This window comes from Dama dama, chromosome 5 (genome assembly GCF_033118175.1).
Source record: "Dama dama isolate Ldn47 chromosome 5, ASM3311817v1, whole genome shotgun sequence".
Classification (NCBI taxonomy): Eukaryota; Metazoa; Chordata; class Mammalia; order Artiodactyla; family Cervidae; genus Dama; species Dama dama.
This window is the reverse complement of record NC_083685.1, coordinates 75954482-75971892: the sequence shown is the minus strand read 5'-3', so window position 1 is coordinate 75971892 and position 17411 is coordinate 75954482. Positions and strand designations below refer to the sequence as shown.

Sequence of the window (17411 nt, the reverse complement as noted above, 5' to 3'; positions counted from 1 at the left end):
AGTCCTTTGGACTGCAAGGAGATCAAACCAGTCAATCCTAAAGGAAATAAATTCTGACTATTCAGTGGAAAGACTGATGCTGAAGCTGAAACTCCAATACTTTGGCAAGCTGATGTGAAGAACTGACTGGAAATGACCCTTAGCTGGGCAAGAGTGAAGGCAGGAGGAGAAGGGGATGACAGAGGATGAGATGGTTGGATGATATCACCAACTCAATGGACATGAGTTTCAGCAAGTTCTGGGAGTCAGTGATGGCCAGGGAAGCCTGGGGTCCATGAGGTCGCAAAGAGTTGGACACGACTGAGCAACTGACGAGTCTGTAATAATACTTAAACTACCATGCCCTGTTAGCACACATGGGATGAGGGCACCATTGAGCACAGTTTGAACTTGATTGCAAACAGGCACTTACTATATTGGCTGTTGATGACAATAACTGAAATGATGGACTTAATACCAATGATCAGGCTCACTGTTATTACTGGATTTGTTTTGTTTTCAATTCTGTACTCTAAATTCCATCTATACCCCCCAATACAAATTGTTCAACTCCTCTGTTTAGATGTTGAAAATGCAGCTTTCTATGGAAGAAGATCACTTATAGTTTCATGATAGAGTAAAAGTACTTAAATTGTTTAAGAATTAAGGTGGAGGTGACAAGGCCAGATATTTTCACAGTTCTAAAACCTCAGAGTGTGGCTAAGTGACACAAAGAAATATTATTCTCTTGACAATAATCCATATTACTATGAACTCTTTAAAATGGTTTAGCACAGTTTCTTATTATGGAGGCTAAACTTACAAAGCATGTGATTTTGCACAGGTTAACTTCATTTCAAGGGTTTTTTAAAGCTGGAAAGCTGCCTAAATTGAAAGTGATTTTGAGGAATTACCAGTGAGTGTTAACACAGAGGGCTAGAATACTACTGCAAGGGGAAATGAGGACACATCATCCTGTACAAAGTACCCATTTAAAACTGAAAGGAAAAGTTTGATGGGATAGTTTTGCTAATTTTAATATCTTAGTGTATCTACTTTACTGTTTATCAGCACATTTGTAATAGGTTAGTCCAAAGAAGACACTTTATAAATTACTGTGAATCCTTCCTCTCCTACAATGCCTCCTAACTGGGGAGGCTGGAGAGGAAGGAAACCAGGCACACTCACTGGAGGGGTGAGTGCAGGTGCAAGCTTTCTTAGATGACTTAAAAAATTCTCACGCTTGAAATATTATTGCATGGACATGCATATACATGCATATACATGGACATTCTGCTGAACTGATAACATAAAATAAGCAAAAGTAAAATGTTCAAGAAGATGTAGTTATAGACTCTGAACAATCAGTATTAGAAAGTTCCACCAGAAAGTCATCCTTGATAGTAAGCTTTATTAGGCACTTTATATCAACAAATAAATACTTGATCTTTCTCCAAATACAAAATAATGCCATAAAACATTGCTTATCTTATGTTCACAATATACTCCTCTGTACACAACTGGGAAACACACCCTTAGCACCAAACATACACATACAAGAGAAAAAATGAAACTGAAGCCACAGAGGGTTAGTTTCCATGCTTCAGGTACACATTTCACACCTGGCTGTTTTGTAAAAACATCCAGAACCAACGCTTCTAAAATGCAAAAAGTGCCTGGCAAAAAGTAAGTATTCAATAAAGATCATGGTTGTTGTTTGTTTGTTTTTTTCTGTTTTTTTTTTTTTTTAATTTTTAATAATTAGGGCTTTCTGAAAAAATACTGTAAGAAAAACTTGGAATTCTTCCTGTGATGCTGGAATGGGGCCATTTGTGTGTGTACCATTCAATTTTATGTCCTAGTGAGCATGGTGACTAAAGAGCTTTGACATAATCAGTATGATGAGATAATCCCAGATTTACAGGCTAGGCGAACATTCTCGTATTAGAAATATTTCCTCTCTGATTTGTGTGCTTGGTAATTCAACTGAGAAGAGAGGGAATAAATCAGCCCTGTTGACTCTGTTTAATTAATAAAGACTCCACAGTTCACAAAGTGAGATGCTGCTACTTACTATGAAAAATTTAGAGGTCTGGAAAATAAATGAGGCTGACTATGAAACACGAAAATCTTCCATTTGAACATACAGTACCTCTGGCAACTCTTCCTGCAGAGAGTGCATCTGACCTGATTTGGGGAGCAATCAACAGCAGTTCAGATATATCTGAAAATCTACAAAGCCTAACACTACTTGCCTCTGAATGATTGCCAAATCTACTGTTAAAAACAGTAATATTTGAGCCAGGAAGATGACAGCGTTGTATGTTTTCTTTTACAATATTAGAATTTGAAAGACATATTTTAGAGCTTATTAAAAAAACCCCTAAGAGAACATGCTTTATTTTACTGGCAAAGAAATACAAGTCAATTATTTAAATCCCATTATAATTACCCTCCTTATGTTTCTTACCTCCTAGCATGCAAAATGCTTTCTTTCAAAATAAAAATTTAGGAGAGCTTATTAGAGAAAAGTGGTTTAAAGATAAAAAAGTGCACTAGTTTTGTAGAAATTCATTTTTATAATAGTCTGTGATGACGAAAGAGGTTCTTTTGTTAATCTTTCATTGTAAATGATACTATTTATATGTCATTGGGAGTTTAACAACATTGCATGCATTATTTTATCTATTTAAGATAAATCTGAAGAACAATAAGTCAAAATAACTATGATTTTTTTATGAAGGGAAGAGTAATATTATGTATATAATATTTGTATGAATCAGAAAATAAAGACAAATAAGTATGTTAATCCAAAAAGTTTCTGGCACCAGTATCTTGGAATCACTGAGAAATTTTAAGAGCTGGCCATAAACTGTAAGTAGTAATGAAAATTTTAAAAAGTTAATAAAAAATATTCCCAATTGAAAACAAATCAAAAGTCAAGAATAAAAAGTGAACCATGTCAATAGACATAAAAAAGTCACCAAACCTTGGTGACGCAGTATGTAATATTGTCAGACACTGTTTATGAGAATGACTACATATTAGTAATAGAAAGTATCCATTCCAAAACATGTTAAAGAGAAAATTGCAAGCAGCTTGTTCCCACTGATATAAAGAGTTCCCTCTTACATAATTTGGAAATATACCCCTAAAATCAAAATGAATATTTCTCATTAATGAACTCTGTAAATATCACAGAATACTTTGAGAATTTTGCAAGTAGGCATTTGGAAATCCGGTGAGGCTCTGATCAAATATTAGCAGGATCCCAAATCTCTATGGTTCTGAAGATAAGTTTTATTTCTATTGTATATTTATGGCATTCTCTATAAAAAATACATAAGATATATTTTAAAATTTAAAAATCCAATTAATTAAAAGATCTTTAGGCCTATGTATTACATTATGCACAAGAATCTAAAGCTACAGTAATACATTACTTATGGAATTATTATTGGAATATTGGAAAAAATTATTATTGGAATATTTGGAAAAAATTACTATGCCACTAGACTTATAAAAAATGAATACTGAAAAGCCCTGGAAAAGTATGAAAAGTATGAATTATATTTTTTCAAGTAATACACACAGGCTTAGATTGCTGTCAATTATTGTATAGCCAAAAACATCCCAAGTCTAAAGCTACAATGAATTTTTCAAAAAGAAGCTGTTTTATGGTCTCAGATGACGGGTTTGGGTAACTTTCAAAAACTGATATAGTTTTTGATGATTATAGGATAAAAAATTTCAGAAGATCTCTAAGAACACGTCCAACTGATACTAGTACCTAGACACTGAACTATTAGATACTAATAAGCAATTTTATAGACTGTTATAGTTGGTGTAACTGTACATTCTAACGTACCCTTTGGCGTGTCTGCCAAAGTTTATGTGCTCCGTTCCACACTGCAGAGTTGTCACCAGGAGGCAGCTCCCAGGCAGAGACTGCATTTCTCAGCTCCCCTTACATCCTTATGTGAGCTAGTGTTACTCTAAAGGACTACAAGAGAATATTTCAAGATGAGGCCGTGACTATTATTTTCCCAGTAAATATATGTACAAATTTTTATAAAGCAAAGACCTTGTCTTTCTAAAATACAAAATCCAGGCAATAAATACATATTTTCAGGCTACTCTACATATGTCAGTAATTAAAAGACTTTGTCAGACTATAGATTAATGGAAACTAAATTTAATTAGAAGTAAGTCTGCAAGACCATTGCCAAAGTTTCCATATTAAATTCTGACTTATGAGTAGAAGTAGATGAAATATAGAAGTTATTTTAATTTTTAGTGTTATTATAATAAAATGGTAAGAATTATAATACAAGTTGTAAGGCTTTCATTTAATTTATCCAATAAAATATGTTTAATAAACTTCTGACTAAATGTATTAATTACCAAATTCCAAATCCTAAACAAAACTAAAATCATTTGAAATATATAGTTTCAACTAATTTTATACTAATCCTAATATTATTTTCCTATCATAGTTAAGCTGACTACACTAAAAGATAAAGATATAAATACACATATTATGTTAGAGAAGAACAGCATCACAAAACTGGAGACTTTGAGGGGTCCCATATGAGACCATCTTTAAACTCCTGAGGTATTTTATCAGTGTTACGGACTCCATAATCCTAAGTGCAAAAGGTACTTGAGAGTGAGTGCTATAAGACAGAAACCTTCAATTACAGTAAAAAATTATGGGATAAAAACCAAATATGCCACCAGCCCTTACAGTTTTCTCATGAACTTTACATACTGATGGTTTCTAATGGTACCACCTCGGCTTTGTGAATAAACCGGCTTAACTGATTTTTAGAATATTGTTTTATGCTTATATTTTATAAATATTATATATCCTGATTTATATATTTACATATTTATATTTTATATATGGACTTCCCAGGTGGTGCTAGTGGTAAAGAACCTGCCTGGCAATGCAGGAGACATGAGTCATGGGTTTGATCCCTGGGTCAGGAAGATCCCCTGGAGGAGGGCATGGCAACCCACTTCAGTATTCTTACCTGGAGAATCCCATGGTCAGAGGAGCCGGGTGGGATATATATTTATATTGTAAAGGAGAGATAGTTACATTTATTATCCTCATTTTATATCTGAGGAAGCTAAAATATATGAGAGGTGAAATAAATTACCCCAGGTAATAAAACTAGTAAATGTTAAAGCCAGGATCTGGATCCAAATCTGACTCCTGAGAATTTTACCACTGGGTTATATTCCTTTCTGAGGCTCTATTGTATGGGTTGGTTTCAACAACAATATATATGGAGGCTCTGGGATGGATTGAGACCACTTGAAAAGAGCTCTTTAGCTTTACAAGATGCAATGTATTGATTGATTGGAGAAGGAAATGGCAACTCACTCCAGTATTCTTGTCTGGAGAATTCCATGGACAGAAGAGCCTGATGGGCTACAGTCCATGGGGTCATGACTTGAGTGTACTTCATATAACTGATTAATTCAATGATCACAGACTATATCTCGGAAGCATTTTAAAAGCTTAAAATTTTATACAAAATTCATAAAAACTTCATTCAGTATAAATAAAAATTATGTGTGATGCCTGCTTCCCAAGCAGACTTAAAACTTTTCACATCATGTGGCAACTGAAAGAACTGAAGCCAAGAGTCCCAGTGCCCTGTCCAAGGTCACACAGTAGCAGATAGACCATGCAGACCTGGCCTGAAATTGTGTATTGCCCAGGCAGCAAGTGGATGACGACAGAGGATGAGATGGTTGGATGGCATCACTCGCTCAATGGACATGAGTTTGAGCAAGGCCCGGGAGATGGTGAAGGACAGGGAAGCCCAGCATGCTGCAGTCCATGGGACCACAAAGAGTTGGACGTGACTGAGCAACGGAAAAAGAGGCACTAACTGGATTACTTGTATGTCCCAGGCAAACTTTCTTAAACTCTGAGTCTTGGTTTCCCAATCTAGAAAACATAAGAACTGTCTTAACAGTGTTAATAAATATAAAGAAAACATATAAATTCCCTAGTTTCATACCTGACACATAATAGGTCTATCATAAGCATCACCCTCGCCCCTCCACTTTTAACTTTCTGTATTAGTTTTCTCTGGTTTCTCTCCCAGTAACACATGGCTGCAAAGAGAGTGCTTAAAAAATGCTGACTTACTGACTAATGGTTCTGTAGCTCAGAAGTCCAACATGGTTCTTACCGTGCTCAAGTCAAGGTGTTGGCAAGGCTAAATTTCTTTCTGGAGGCTTTAGGACAGAATCCATCTCCTTTCCTTTCCAGCTTTTAAAGGCCACCCACATTCCATGACTTTCAGCCTCCATCTTCAAAGTCAGCCACGCAATATATCTCTGATCCTCTTCCGTTGTCATCTTTCCTTTGACTCTTTCCTTCGACCTCTCTTTTCCACTGTTGAGGACTCATGTGATTAGTTTGGTCACACATGGATAACCCAGGATAACCTCCTTATTTTAAAGTTGGCTGATTAGCAACCCTAATTCCACCTACAGCTTTAACGCCCCTTTGCCATGGAACCTAATATACTCAAACATTCTGGGGATTAGCTCATTAATATTAGTGGGGAGCCAATATTCCACTTTCCACACCCCCGTGCCCCATCAGCTACTTCTCCCACTGCAGACTACGTCTTGAGGGAAGGGGCACTGGGTATGTATTAATTCTTGCAATTTGCATTAAACTTGTTAAATATACAGCAAGAAAGATTATATGCTATATTGTACTGGAGATTATTGGCTGAAGAAAAAGGTACTAGAGATCTATGGAAAGTAATTTAAGGGAGAAGCCACTGTTATGGGATGAATTGGGTCCTCTGCTCCTCCCAGCTCTATGCTGCAGCCCTAAACCCTAATGTGGCTCTGGTGGAGAATGCAGCCTTTGTGGAGATGATTAAGATTAGGTGAGATCATGGAGGTAAGACCCTGATCCAGTGAGATTAGTGTCCTTTTAAGAATAGGAAGACACTCTAGATCTTTCTTTCCATGAACAGAGAAGAGGCCTTGTGAGGACACAGCGAGAAGGCAGTTGTCTACACCCAGAAGAGGGGCCTTGCAAGATGTGAATCCTGATGGCATCTTGATCTTGGCCTTCTAGCCTCCAGAACTGTGAGAAAAAAGTCCTCACCCAGTTTAAGCCACCCAGTCTGTGGTATTTTGTTATGGAAGCCCTAGCAGACTAATACAGCGACCAAATTTGGAAGGGAAGGGAAAGTGACAAAAAAGTTAGTATTTATTGAGCAATTTAAATAAAGGGTCTTGGAGGCAGAGAAGATTACACATTTGGCTAAATGAAAATATTTAATATAACCCTATAAATACCATAAATAATATAAACAAATAAGGCTCATTCACTAATCAAGATATTCATGGTTAAATCAATACTGAATGAGAAAAGCAACTTGTAAGATGATACATACAAAAAAATATGTAGGGTAAACTGTCCCTCTTGTACATTTAAAATACTGATATATACTAGTATGTCCTCTGCACATAAAAAGTATTACAAATATTTTAAGAATACATCTTAAATTCATAACAGCAATTGTCTTCAGGAATGGGATACGACAGAGAATGGAGAACAAAGCGGATTTCAGTTTGATCTAAAATGTCTTTTTAATTAAAAAATACTAAAAGAAAATATAATAAAATGTTAGTGGGTACTGGATAATAGTTTATTATTTTTCATACTGTTCTGTATTTTTAGAACTTTCAAAATTAAAAACAATTAAACAAAATACAAATCAAGAAAAAAGTATAACCCTAGAAAGGTAATGAATTTCCAAAGTACTTCACACAATCTCTAAAGATTTTTTTTTATATCTTTCTGATAAAATGCTAAAAAAACATGCTTCCTGCCTCAGTCATACCTGTCATTGGTTAAATGGGGGGGAAAAAAGAGTTTGATGTTGTCTGCTTGGATCTGGACTCTTTATTCATTTCAGTGGGCTCTGGCATCCTGAGCAACCTTGGACAGCTGGCTGGCCTCCTGTCTGAATGACAGGTGCTCATCCCGTGCTGCATGCGGCTGCGCCCAGTGCCGTATTTATAGAACATCCAGGGCAGCGTCTCGGGCTCCTGAGCACCGCTGTCTCTCTGCCGCTGTCACATGGCTCTGGCTGGCTGGGGAGGGGCATGGGGGTAGGTTTGGGCTGTTGGTTTCTATTTGCAACTGTGCAGATGCTCTCATTTAAAACTCCTCCACTGGCAAATAGCAGTAGAATAATATAGGGGAAGGTAGGGGAAACCAACATCTGTTATGCACTCACCTTGTGGTAGGTGAGTTAGTTTACGCAACTCTCAAAACTGGATAAACTGCTATCTTTGTTTTTCGATGGGAAATGGGAGTACAGACAATTGAAATAATATCAGTTACACCAAGTTTACACTAAAAAATGGTGGCATAAACATTGAATACTAGGTCTGGGAAATTCCCTGGTGGTCCAGGAATTAGATTCCTGGTACGGGGAACTAAGATCCCACAAGCCACATATGCAGCAAAACAAAAAAACAAAACCAGCTCTTTCTGATACTAAGGCCCATATTTCCCCCCAAAAAACTGCTTCCTTAAAGATAGTATTCACTCATTTGATAAATATTAATATTTATTCAGTCCCTGCACCTACCAGGCACTGTACTAGTTACCGGATATTCTAAACCAGTTGTCACATAGATGTGTACATCCAAACTAGTGGTTTCAATACCTTACAATTTACTCATAGCTAAGAAGCGTTTGGGGACAAACCGTTAAAAAGCTCCATCTTCCCAGTGCACGAGCCCCGAGCACTTGTCTCATGCATCCAACCTGGGCTGGTGATCTGTTTCACCCTTGATAATATACATGTTTCGACGCTGTTGGGTGAATACATGTAAATCCATGGTTGATTCATGTCAATGTATGGCAAAAACCACTCCAATATTGTAAAGTAATTAGACTACAACTAATAAAAATAAATGGAAAAAAAAAAAAAAAAAGAAAAAAAAGCTCCATCTTCCCTCCCTCAAGTCCCCCGCGGGTTTCTTCATTATAATCTTATTAAGAATGAAATGCCCAGGATTGAGGCACCTACCCCATTGCTCCTTACTGACGCTAAAGTTAGGGGCACAGAAATTGCCCTAACAGTTCATCAAGTGAGACTTAGACTTTAGAGGTCTGTCTGTGGGTTTTTCTTAACTCATTCAAAATTAATCAAAGCAGCCAAATTAATGAGGTCTTCAGAGGGAGGGTTCTTGACAGTATATAGTAAAGTGGAGTTAAAATCATCTGCCAAGCAGCATGGGAGAACAGACATAGGGAACAGAGTGTTGGACACGGGGCGGGGGGACGGAGTGGCGGGGAGGAGGGTATTCACAGAGGGTATCATGGAAACATACGCACCACCGAAGGTAAGGTGGACGCCAGCGGGGATTCGCCGTATGACCCGGGGGAATCACGCCGGGGCTGAGACACTCTAGAGGGGCGGAGAGGGTGGGAGGAGGCCCCAGAGGGAGGGACGTGTGCACCTGTGGGGCTTCATGTCAGCGTGTGCACTTAGTCTCTCAGTCCTTCCCACGCCTTGCAAAACGGATCAGTATTGTAAAGCAATTATTCTTCCGTTAAAAATAAATAAATTAAAAAAAAATCATCTGCCAAGGATTTAGGAAAAACACCCCTTCCTCGCCACCCTCCCTTCCCTAATCTCCCTAATTTCTAGTCATGTTAGAATTACCTATTACAGACACTATGTGCATTATTTTATAAATGAGATGATGAATGTAACTTAAGCCTTTAATTAATACAGCAGGCTGACAATGACAAATTTCATTCATATGTAGGTTATGGTCTACATTTTTTCCTGCCTGGAAACAACCTAATAGGATATTCTACCCCAAGCTGGGCTTCCCTGGTGGCTCAGATGGTAAAGATTCTGCCTGCAATGCAGGAGACCTGGGTTTGATCCCTGGGTTGGGAAGATCCCTTGGAGAAGGGAATGTCTACCCACTCCAGTATTCCTGCCTGGAGAATCCCATGGACAGAGGAGCCTGGTGGGCTACAGTCCATGGGGTCACAAAGAGTTAGACATGACTGACTAAAACTTTAACACCCCAAATTCAGACAATCATTTAGGGTAGCTAATGAACTCTGACTAGAAAGATATGAGAAAAACATGCCCATTGGAAATCAGCTTTCCTTTGAAGTCATAAATGAAAAGCTCTTATATACTGAACTTGTTTTGGGGGGAGGCATCACTGTTTAACTTTTCATTCCTACCTCAGTTTGCATTATTACTGCTCATCCCACAGAGTTCCTGTGTTGGCAACATGCTGTGGAAGACCAGAGACCACAAGATGTTGCACATGTCCCACATGTCTCTTCCCCTGGCGTCCACAGCAGACACTGCTGATGAATCAAGACACACATCAGTGAGGTTGAATGTGGCCTCAGAATTCTTCATAAGCAACACTTGAGAAAGTGAGTTGAAATCTATTTGCCTTCTCTGCTATAGACAGAAACTTCTGTTTTATTTTGACATCACAGACTCCTCAGGTTTTACTGATATGCAGTGGTAATGCTGGAAGTTAATATCTCCTATGTAATGGAGAACAGGTTTTATAATATGTGGAGTGCTATCTCAGATTTCAGGATCTGATATAAAGGTGTATCAACAAAAAGGAATTATAAGTCAAGTATGAGTTACTTTTAAAAACCAATGATTATGAAAGAGACATGTGCACCCCAATGTTCATCACAGCTCTGTTTATAATAGCCAGGACATGGAAGCAACCTAGGTGCCCATCAGCAGACGAATAGATAAGGAAGCTGTGGTACATATACACCATGGAATATTACTCAGCCATTAAAAAGAATTCATTTGAATCAGTTCTAATGAGATGGATGAAACTGGAGCCCATTAAACAGAGTGAAGTAAGCCAGAAAGATAAAGACCAATACAGTATACTAACGCATATCTATGGAATTTAGAAAGATGGTAACGATAACCCTATATGCAAAATAGAAAAAGAGACACAGATGTACAGAACAGACTTTTGGACTCTATGGGAGAAGATGAGGGTGGGATGTTCTGAGAGAATAGCATTGAAACAAGTACACTATCAAGGGTGAAACAGATCGCCAGCCCAGGTTGGATGCATGAGACAAGTGCTCAGGGCTGGTGCACTGGGAAGACCCAGAGGGATGGGATGGGGAGGGAGGCGGGAGGGGGGATCGGGATGGGGAACACATGTAAATCCCTGGCTGATTCATGTCAATGTATGGCAAAAACCACTACAATATTGCAAAGTAATTAGCCTCCAACTAATAAAAATAAATGGAAAAAAAAAAAACAAACCAATGATTATACCTACTTGAAAAAAATCAGCAACAATACAACTTAATGTTTCAAGCAAGAATATGATATTGAGGTTTTTGTGTTGTTTATACAGATGTATAGATTATATAATACTTTAATTATTACTATATTACACATACTACATTGTCAAACAGCACTGTGGCAGGCATCCTCCAGGACAGCCCCGTACCTTCTGGCATGCACACTCTTATGCAGCTGGCTCCTACACTGTACCGGGGATGGTCTGTGTGAACAGTAGCGTGTGGCAGAAAGTAAGGTGCTCACTTCCGAGACTGGTTATAAAAGACTCTGCAGTTTTTGTTTCGGTGTTTCCCTTTCTCTCACTGTTTCTCTTGCCCCTTCCTCTGAGGAAGCCAGCGGCCAGGTTTGTGCAGCCCTATGATCCTTTCAATGGAGAGAGGGCCAGGTACAGTGAGGAACTGAAACCTCACATGTGAGCTGGAACAAATACTCCAGCCCCACTAAGCTACTCTTCAATTCCCAGACCCAGTTGCTTGATTACAACTTCATGAGAAACCCAGACAGACAGAGAATCAGAATGATCTAGCAAAAGCACTTCTGGTTCTTGACCCTCTGAAACTTGGGTAAGAAAATAAATGTTTACTGTTTAAGGCTGCAAAATTTGTGGGAATTTATTAAGCAGCAATAGAGAATTAATACATGAAATCAAGGCTATTGATCACAGTGAATCTCTATTATTTTTCAATAGAAAAAAAGAGTTCAATGAAAGCAATGTAGCAGCTATTCTAGTTTGTAATATTTAAGTTCATTTTTTATTATTAAACATAGGTCTTATGATAATTTTGTTAAATTATAACATGCAAAGTGTATGAACTTTTAAAGTGGAATCATGTCAAAAAACTATTGTAAATATGTAATAGTATATAACTACAAATGGAAGATAAGAAGTTGGGTGGTAAGATGGTCAGATTCACTAGATAATCTCATTATAGCAACATCAAGATAACTGGCATTTTGTCATTGAATAGAAGAATGCTGTAATTCTTTCTCTAATGAGAAAAGAAGAAAAATTTCCCTTGAATGCATTGATATATATAGCAAGTGGGTAAGCTCTGCCTATTTGCATATGTGAATACAAATATTTGTATATACACATATACATATGTAGAAGTTTGTTAATTCCATGAAATGCTGGCTCTAACAATGCCAGCATTTTGACTGTATTTGTTTACACCAGGTAAAATGCTTTCTTCTCTTGTGTCAGAATGTAAGCAGATGACTAGCTACAAAGTGTTAATGCATGTGCAATGGACATGTGGGTGGATGGGAATATTCAGTGAGGACCATCTTCATCTAGGTGTTCTCAGGACAGCACTGACAGTTATTCCTTTGCCCGAGGCGAGGCTTCTACCAGATGGAACCATTCAGTTTCTGGCAAGACGCTGACAAGTGTCAATCTCAGGGAAGAGACTGTATGTACACAGACTATCATCTACGCCAATGTTCCCAAAAGGTGATTTCAGTCACTGTTCTTTTTAAGTAAAGGTGACAGAGGCAATGACCTGAGTTCATTACTTGCTATTCTTACCTCCAAAGTATGATTCATATGGTAAATGAACTACTCCTACTCAAAAGCTAACACAGTCTATCCAGGCTCAAAATTTTGGTTGGGATAGTGAGAAGATGAAAAAACAAAAATCTAAATAGGAAGACATAAAGTGAATACTTGCTTATTTGGACATTACTTATTTAGCAACCCACCGGAATGCAGCTAAGAGCTGAGATGCCATCATGGAGATGGCAGTGAGGAGGGAGTGAAGAGGCCTAACCTTGGCTCAAAGTGTATGCTCTGGGTCAGGTGTCATGATACACTCTTTACATACATAAACTCATTCATTCTGTGAGGAATTTACTCTATGAAGGGCTAATAGTCTTTCCATGTTATAAATGAAGACATTAAAGCCCAGAGAGGTTAAGCACGTACGCCGAGGTTGTTCAGCAATCCTATGCAGCCACCAGCATTTGAACCCAACTTGCTGCAAACCCAAAGTCCAGGGTCTTCTTTTCCCTACACCAGATGGCCTTCCTCAAACAAATGCACCAGCATTGGAACTTACACATCTGATTCACATACAATCCCCTGTAGACTCACACTTCAGGACTGGTGGCGGTTTAGTCACCAAGTTGTGTCAGACTCTGGTGGCTCCATGGATGGCAGCCCACCAGGATCCTCTGTCCATGAGATTATCCTGGCAAAAATACTGGAGCGGGTTGCCATTTCCTCCTCCAGGGGATCTTCCTGACCCAGGGATCGAACTCAGGTCTCCTGCATTGCAAGTGTATTCTTTTACACCTTCAGCACTCAAGAACTATTTACAAGCAATTCAAATTAGTCTGATTATTTGGCATCCTGTCTTCCTCAAATAAGAAACTCCTGGGGAAGATGGTAAAGTGTGTAGAGGATAAAAAAGGGGAATGGAGATAAGGAGATGGCCAGGCATGCTGAGAGCATGGAGAGATGACAGTTGTGTCTCTATTCTAGCTTATACTGCTCAATATTCCCCTGCAGAACTCACTGAATTGTGTATAAGATTGATGTTCATAATGATTTTGTTCACTGATCTTGGTATAAGAAGGTAGGGAAGCATGCAGTACTTTTAGAATAAGACATCCATTAAGAATAATTAAACTAAAATAAATGTTGGTGCTGGATGGTAAGCACCCCATTCCTCCATGAGACAAGTGTAGAATTCTAACTTAATCAAGATCTGTTTAAAAAATTTTTCTGGTCACATGTAAACATACCATGTTAAAATAGGGAGATGGAGAGGTGCAGCATGTTTTGGGGGGATGGCTTGGACTCAGACAACCCTGGATCTGTATCTTGACTCTGAAATTTTACTACTGCATGACCTGGACAAGTTTAGCCTCTTTTCCAGTTTCTCCAATTGCAACAGAGAGACAAGGATACCCACCACTATCCTTTAAAAAATTTTATCTCTTTTCTGCTTTTGGTAGGAGTTAAGATTAAGGTCAAGGAGGAGAACTCCCTAAGGAATGTGTTTCCTATGACTGGAGTGGACTACACAAATGCAGTGTCTCTTTCTGTTTCTTCACAGAGACTGAGATAGATCTCAAGGCAGTCAAAGGGCTTGCTTACTTCTCTTTCCTCCTCTCCTTGGATGCTATTCTCCTTTGTAGCAGAGGCCCAGCCTGAGGCTACTGTTGCAGCCTGCAAAGGACAGCAGCTTAAACCTCTGGGTCCCAGGTGATGGGGCACACTCACTCTCACACCTCTCCCCTCCCTTTCCTTGGTGGTGGGTGGTGGTGCCCTTAGCATCCTTCCCTCCCAGGGCACTGCGTAGGCTCTGACACAGCTCTGTGTCAGGATACTGACAGGTGGCTAAGGCTCAGCTAGGGTGAAGGAGTCCCCCACTGCGTCCAGACTCCTTTACCGACATTTTTCAAAGGCCACTGAATTAAGAACCCTGGTTTACAGTGAAGGCTAGTTTGCCTTTCTTTGATGGAGCACTTCTTTTGGGGATCTTCTAGGAGATAGGCATGGTTGACAGCAGGATGCAGCTCACCACCATCATATCATCCTATTAAGAGCTGAGCAATGCCCACTTTCCACACTGTTAGGAAGATTACTTGATATAATGCATTAAAAAAAACACCTAACAGATGCCTAGTTGCTGAGCATCATTCCCCATCCCTACACTTTTTCCCATATGTATCACAAAGTGAACATAAGAAAGAAAAGTGAAGTGAAACTTGCTCAGTCGTGTCCAACTCTTTGTGACCCCATGGACATTCTCCAGGCCAGAATACTGGAGTGGGTAGACTTTCCTTTCCCTTCTCCAGGGGATCTTTCTGACCCAGGAATCAAACTGGAGTCTCCTGCATTGCAGGTGGATTCTTTCCCAATTGACATAAGAAAGAAATCCTATGCAAATTTGAATGTGGTTTTTCATTTTCTTGCCATCCCTACACAATAGTGATTCAAGTCTTTCAGGAAATAAACATACTTAAAACAGCATATTGAAGCAAAATGTTCCTTCCGGAAGAATTACGATTTGGGAAGTGACCCTAAATGTAATCTATACATGGAATTCCTGAGTTCTTTGCTCCAAAAGTCCCTTTCTCCTTCATATGTTATAAGCTACACCTTTGCTTTGTTAACTACTTTTTGCTAGAGACCGAAAGAAAAATGAATCAAGAAAATACTTTGCCAGGGTTACCCCTAGCTTTTCCTTAAATGTTTTTAAAATATGAAGCTTTTGAATTTTTAAATGTTTTAAATGTCATACAATTTTTCCTGTTCTTTTTTCCACCATGATTTTTTCTCCATATTGCAAATTAATGACGACTATCTTACTAGGCATCTATTGTGTTCAAAATTTTATGGTAGGTGCTTAACATTTAACAACTCTACAAAGCAGGTAAAATCCCCCTTATTTTTTGATGAGAAAACTGAGATGAAGAGAGATGTGGGAATCTGTGTAAAATCACAAAACTTAAAAATTCAAAATGTGGATATTGCTTAGAAAAATACTTCTACATTTGAAAGAGCAGCAAGGACACATCTCTCTTTTCCACCCCACGTGCATATCAAGGATCATTTGCTTAAGAAAAGGCCGTGTAAGAAAGTCTCTTGAGATCTGCAGACTGTTGGGAGCCCCCTTTGTGTTCTCCTAACTCCAACTCTGACATGAGAAGAGTTACCCAGAACACAGTGGAAGTACAGCTAGAAAACACATTTCTGTCAAGACTTTAAGAGAAAGGTCTCTCTCAGTGACAGTCTAGTACAGCAGAAAGAATCCTGGTGGCAGAAGACTTGGATTCTCTCCTGGTGTGGTGATGTAGTTAGCTGTGGATTTTTGGGCAACTTCTCTAGTTACTTATTTTCTTCTTCTTTAAATGAAGGATGTTCTGAGAGTCCACTGAGATGGGATCTGTTCTTACACTGTCTCATTTATCTATTCAGTTATATATTGAATGTTTTTCTTCCCTATTAAGTAAATTCCCTAATATCAGAGAAACAGCCTATATACTTCACTACAGTATGGAATATTGCCTGCCACACAGCAAATGCTCAAAGAATCTTTGCAGAATGAATGAACTGTATATACTGTAAAGCATGAAAAATGTGGATTATTATTAGTATTATTGTTAATAAGTTTTAAGACACAAAACAGATTTTTTCAATAGATATTAACTTTGCATAAATATTAATACTTTTAGCCAGAAATGAATTCAGGCAGCCAACATCTGGGTTTAAGTGACAGTCTTGTTCCAATTTTTTGATGTTTCCCTTGAATTGATTATCAGGTTTTCTCCTCCCTAAATGGTATTAACATTTAAATCACATGAGATGAAAATGGTGAAGTTTCATTTCTTGTTACTAATTTTTGTAACCTCCAAGAGGGTTTCTTGGTTTTACTGATTATTCTGCAACTTCCAGGTTCTCTCCAGATGTGAAGAAAACTGCTTACTTGGTTGGGATGCTTGTACTTACTTGATGAAGTACTTGATTCCATCTGCTGTGTAAGCTTCCTCCCACCCGTAAGGTAGACCTACAGTGAAAGGAAACCAAAAATACATTTAATAAGATGATAAAGATAACTTTATTTCCTGGGCACAAAATTCCCACAGCTTTACAATTATTTGAGTATGTTTCTTGTATAAAATAATTGTCTAGAAAGGAGGAATTAAAACAATTCAGATGAGCTTTCCTATTCAGCATCTTAGAACACAATAAATAAGTCTTCAGTTAACAATCTGCTTTAGTTGATTAAATGGATTATGACTTCTCATTTACATGTGGTGAGCATTTTTGTCAGCAGGATTCACGCAAAAACTTGTGGTACAGCGGATGGTTTTTGCCTGGAGGCAGAAGGATGGACAAGATGGCCTCTGCTTATCTATCTGGGCTCAAAGTTTCTTTAATTGGCTCCCTTTGCATTCTTCCACTCAGTTCTACAGGGAATTGCTATATGAGTGCCAGATCAGCAGGGGTTTGCAAGTAGCTCTTGCACAAGACAAAATACCTTATGAAATCTGAAAGCTTAGCAAAGTGATTTACCTTGGATTGTGGTA

The 17411-nt window shown here is 38.3% G+C and overlaps 1 protein-coding gene across 4 annotated transcripts in view; it reads right to left on the bottom strand.

The window, feature by feature from the left end:
• STXBP4 (syntaxin binding protein 4) overlaps window positions 1-17411 on the bottom strand; it is a 206321-nt gene that overhangs the window by 9295 nt on the left and 179615 nt on the right. For 3 of the 4 annotated variants that reach the window (XM_061142569.1, XM_061142568.1, XM_061142571.1), the window contains 2 exons: window positions 16831-16888; window positions 6192-6397 (listed from right to left, as the gene is read on the bottom strand). In XM_061142569.1, coding sequence (XP_060998552.1) covers window positions 6202-6397; window positions 16831-16888 — 254 coding nt within the window. In that variant the 3' untranslated portion in view covers window positions 6192-6201. The remainder of the gene's footprint in view (window positions 1-6191; window positions 6398-16830; window positions 16889-17411) is intronic. The other variant, XM_061142570.1, reaches the window with a different exon arrangement.